Source organism: Octodon degus, unplaced genomic scaffold (genome assembly GCF_000260255.1).
Source record: "Octodon degus isolate 3935 unplaced genomic scaffold, OctDeg1.0 scaffold00134, whole genome shotgun sequence".
Taxonomy (NCBI): Eukaryota; Metazoa; Chordata; class Mammalia; order Rodentia; family Octodontidae; genus Octodon; species Octodon degus.
Genome location: NW_004524710.1, coordinates 3,435,784 through 3,440,286, shown reverse-complemented (window position 1 = coordinate 3,440,286; position 4,503 = coordinate 3,435,784). Strand labels below are relative to the sequence as shown.

Genomic DNA, 4,503 nt, shown 5'->3' with positions numbered 1-4,503 from the left:
AAAAGCATCACTCTAACTGTAATCTAACTCCTTGTGTACTATGTAAAAGGGTCTCCGTAATTTTTTGTGTAGAAAAAAATGGCAGATGATATTCTGTATAAATACTTTAACATTAAATGCTAATTCTTGGGCTAATTAAGTCAATTAATTCAAATACCTCACTTTCTGCTTTCAAATGAAAAATGATACCTAATTATTTTAAGTTATTATTTTAGGTTGCAGTCCTACTACAAGCACAGTAATACACTACCATACAGCCTTGGGTAACTGTGACTTTTCCTCTCAAATTTCCAAAACTAATACAGCATTTTTCTAGAATATCAAAGTGTCAGACATCTTTTAGAATTCCATCTTAATCCCACACAACTATGTATTACTATGTGACCCTGTTTCCCTAGGCAAAACTGATGGTATCAAGGGGCAGACCACACCGTGGCAAGCTGAACAGAAACTCCTAGAAAACTGGAAATGGGACTGAGATAGTCAGCAGTCTATGCTAGTTAAACAGAGGAAATTACAGCTGAGGGGCAAATAAACAACAGCTGACAAGAGAATAAAATAGACACAGAAAATGAGATGGAAAGCTCATCTGTACTCATGTCTTGAGGCCTAAAGAACCTTTGAGGTTCTTAAAAATCCATTTATCTTTGCTATAAATTATTTTGAACTGCTCAAAGTGACACCTAGTTTTTAATACTTAAAATCAAAAAGTCCTAACTAAATACCACCCACCTTCACCTTCTTCATCCTCTTCACCCTCTTCTTCCTCTTCCTCTTCCTCTTCAGGGATACTGTCCACGGTATGGCGGTCATCCTCATCCTCATCCTCTTCTTCTTCTACATCCACATCATCTTCATCATCATCTCCTTCTTCTTGCTGTTCTTCTTCTACCTCTCCTTCATCAGAATATTGACCTTCCTGGGGAACAGAATTCCGATCAGGAGAAATGGGCTCAAAATAATCTTCTCTATGGGGAACATCCTCCTCCTTGTCACCAGACACTGAAAAAAATAGTATTCAAGACACAGATTATTTTAACGGCTTAAATAACACAAGCTAACATGACTGGATCTATAACTACTTAGTGGCATTTTGGATGATTTAGTCCATAAATAACCCATTTAAAAAATGTCAGAGGCGGTATAGCTCAGCAGACTAAGCGCTTGCTTAGGTAAGTGCAGGGGCCAGGGTTCAATCTCTGGCACCTCATGCCCCACCGGCCCCACCCCTGGGCATGGTGGTGCATGCCTGTAATCCCAGCACTCAGATATCAGGATGATCACTACGAGCCCAAGCTGCGTAGTGAGACCCTGCACAAAAATAAATTAAAAATGTCAGAATTATGTGCTTCTAAAAGTACATTATACATTGTACTATTTTATGTTCTAGGACCAGAAGCTATTCCTTTTCTTTTTATCTATTACGTAGATACACAAGCCCAAAATGGAGATGCATGCCTGCAAGCCTAGCACTCAGGAAGTTGAAGCAGGACTGTCACAAATCCAAGGTCAGCCTAGCTACATAGTGAGTTCAAGGCCAGCCTAGGGGTGGCCAGATAGCTCAGTGGACTAAAGCGCCTGCTTAGGCAGGTGCAGGGACCGGGATTCGATCTCCAGCGTGCCATGCCAGCCCTGCCCCCAGGGCATGCTGAGATGGCAATTGAGACTGGGCATGGTGGCACACGCCTGTAACCCCAGCACTTGGGAGGCTGAAAACAGCAGAATCACTACAAGTCTGATCTGTGTAGTGAGAGCCTGTAGACCCTGTCCTAAATTCAAAAAAAAAAGACCAGAATGAGCACATGCTTATTTATAACTAGCACTCATCTGCACACACCATCACAGAACATAGACACTTTATTTTCAAATCCACGTTGACAAAGCTTCCAGTGAATTAACTGATTTATATTTTTTTAAACAAATTCATTGTTAACAGAAAACACAAAGGAACACGGGACAAGATGCATTCATTAAGACTTGGTTACCATGCTCTAACCTTCCTTAATTACAAAGCATCCCCAGCATGACACCCCTCAAACCTGGCAGAGGCACAGGCTCCTCTTCATCATCATCAGGGGGAGGTGGCCCCGGAGGAGTTCTTGGTCCTCTTGGCTGTGGTCTGGGAGGGCTGCCGTTAAACTGATCCTCTTTCTCACCATCAGCTAGTTTTATTGGTAACATAGAAAAATGTTCGAATTATTACAGTAGAATAAAATGAATGCATGAAAAATACTTCAAAACACTTACATTTCCCATTTCAGAACTTATGAATAATACAAGTTTTTACCTCCTGGAGTTTTAACAGAAATTCTGCTAATTAATCTAAATTTTGGTAGAATTTGTATTTATCCAAGATACAATATATATTGTAGGGTCCAGGATGCAGCTCAGTGGCAAAGCACTGTGCCTGCTGAAGCCCTAAATTCAAATACCAGTAGCAAAAAACACCCATTATATACGCAATGGTCGACACTGTGTCAACTTGAGAAGTTCAGAATTTTAATTAACTGACTTCTCAGGGGCCAGTCTCCTCACTGGTTTTTTTTTTAATTGCATTTATTTATTTATTTATTTATTTATGTGTGTGTGTGTGTGTGTGTGTGTGGCGCCAGCTCAGCCCACCAGGGGGCGGGGCTGGCTGGCATGTGGTGCTGGGGGATTGAACCGCGGTCCCTGTGCTTTGCCAAGCTTGTTCTAAGTAGGTGCTTTAGACCACTGAGCCATCTCACCAGCCCTCCTCACTTTGTTTTTGCTTTTGTTTTTGTTTTGTGGAACTGGGGATTGAGCTCAGGCCCTTGCACTTGCCAGGGAAGCACTTATTCCACTGAGCCATCTCCCCGGCCCAGTCTCCTCACTTTGAAAACATCCTGAATCTGTGCAAGAAGGCGCAGAGATGGTGTGAGTACTACACTCACTCGAGGACAGGTAGCCTGCTCATAACGTAAGAGAGAAGAGGCGTGCTCTTCCATGTTTGTTCTGGCAGCTTTTCTGTCTTCGGCCACCCTGAAGTGTTGCCCCAGTGCCATGCCACCCTGCCTTGGAGCCAGCTGATTATGAGCTGAAACCTCCACAAACTGTAAGCTAAATAAACCTTTCTTTCCTTAATTTTCAGTGTTGGGTATTTTCTCTCAGTAAACAGTGAAAACTAAGATACATATATTCTTGGACATAATCTCAGAAAGACTAGAACTTATTTTCATGTAGGAAAATGTACACAAAATATTCAGCCTCATTTATATTTTAAATAGTCCAAAATTGGAAAACTATTCAAATGTCCTTTCAAATACATATTTTTAATTTTTTTAAATCTTTCATTGCCGAGGAGATGGCTCAATAGAATAAGCACTTGCCTGGCAAATGCAAGGGCCTGAGTACAATCCCTGGTTCCACCAAAAAAAAAAACAAACAAACAAAAAAAACCCTTTCCTTTATTTATTTATTTGGTATAGGGTCTCACTATGCAGCTCAGACTCACAGCGGTCCTCCTGTCTCAAGCTCCCCAGCACTGGGATTATTGGTGTGCGCCACCACGCATGATTTCAGTAGCCAGGTTGGTGCAGGGCCAGTACAGTATGCAGTAATGGAGACCAAACTTGGGTCCTTGTGCTTGCCAGGCAGACACTTAGACCACCAAGAATCTCCCCAGCCCCTTAAATATGTTTTTTAATCATTCATTCATTTATTCATTTATTTGGTACAGGGTCTCACTATGCAACTTGGACTGTAGTGATTTTCCTGTCTCAGCCTTCCCAGTGCTGGGATTACAGGCATGCATCACCACACCCAGTTCCAGGGCTGGCACGGCATGTAGCTACAGGGACTGAACCCAGATCCTGAGTTTGATAGACCGCCAAGCGATCCTCCCAGCCCTCAAAAGTCTTTTAATGATAGAGCAACAGTTAAATAAACTGTGGGCTGAGATTGAACACAGATAAGAGGTAAGGCATGTGCCTAGCATGCCCAGTGCCCTAGGTTCAATCCCTAGTATGGGAGGTGAGGAGACAAGACACATGACAGAGGTCACCTAGAACATATAACATTGTGCAGCATTTTAAAAAAGGACTAGTGCTGGAGGGTTAACAACCTAAGTTTGAAGACCAAAATTAGAGAAAAAGGGGGGAAGGAAAGCCAACATTTTGGCCCTACCCTTCCAAGGTCAATTAAGACTCAGGACATATGAGAACTTGTAATGTAACGTCATGTAACTCAGTAGTGTCCCAAATTTTCTGATCAAGATTATGGGGCCAAAGAAGAAAGTGATCGATGATGTAGAGTGTGCCTAAGGAGAGTCACATGGAGAGAAAACATTCTCTCAGGCTTTCAAAGAGAGCACATTAGCCAAGCAATGGCCGTGACTCATCCACATGGCTGACACTGACAAAGGTTCCACAATCTGAGGTATAGGATCTCAGGATAAATCCTGAGGGTATTTCACTGACCTTATCAGACCCAAAAGCTACAACTCTTGTTGCGTAGGTCCTGCTCTATCTTGGTCTTTACCAA

At 42.3% G+C, this 4,503-nt stretch overlaps 1 protein-coding gene across 1 annotated transcript in view; it reads right to left on the bottom strand.

Annotated features, from left to right (window-relative positions):
• Window positions 1-4,503, bottom strand: part of Virma (vir like m6A methyltransferase associated) — a 94,403-nt gene that overhangs the window by 48,043 nt on the left and 41,857 nt on the right. Inside the window, exons 6-7 of the mRNA XM_023701379.1 lie at window positions 2,040-2,162; window positions 733-1,002 (exon numbers count right to left, since the gene is read on the bottom strand). Coding sequence (XP_023557147.1) covers window positions 733-1,002; window positions 2,040-2,162 — 393 coding nt within the window. The remainder of the gene's footprint in view (window positions 1-732; window positions 1,003-2,039; window positions 2,163-4,503) is intronic.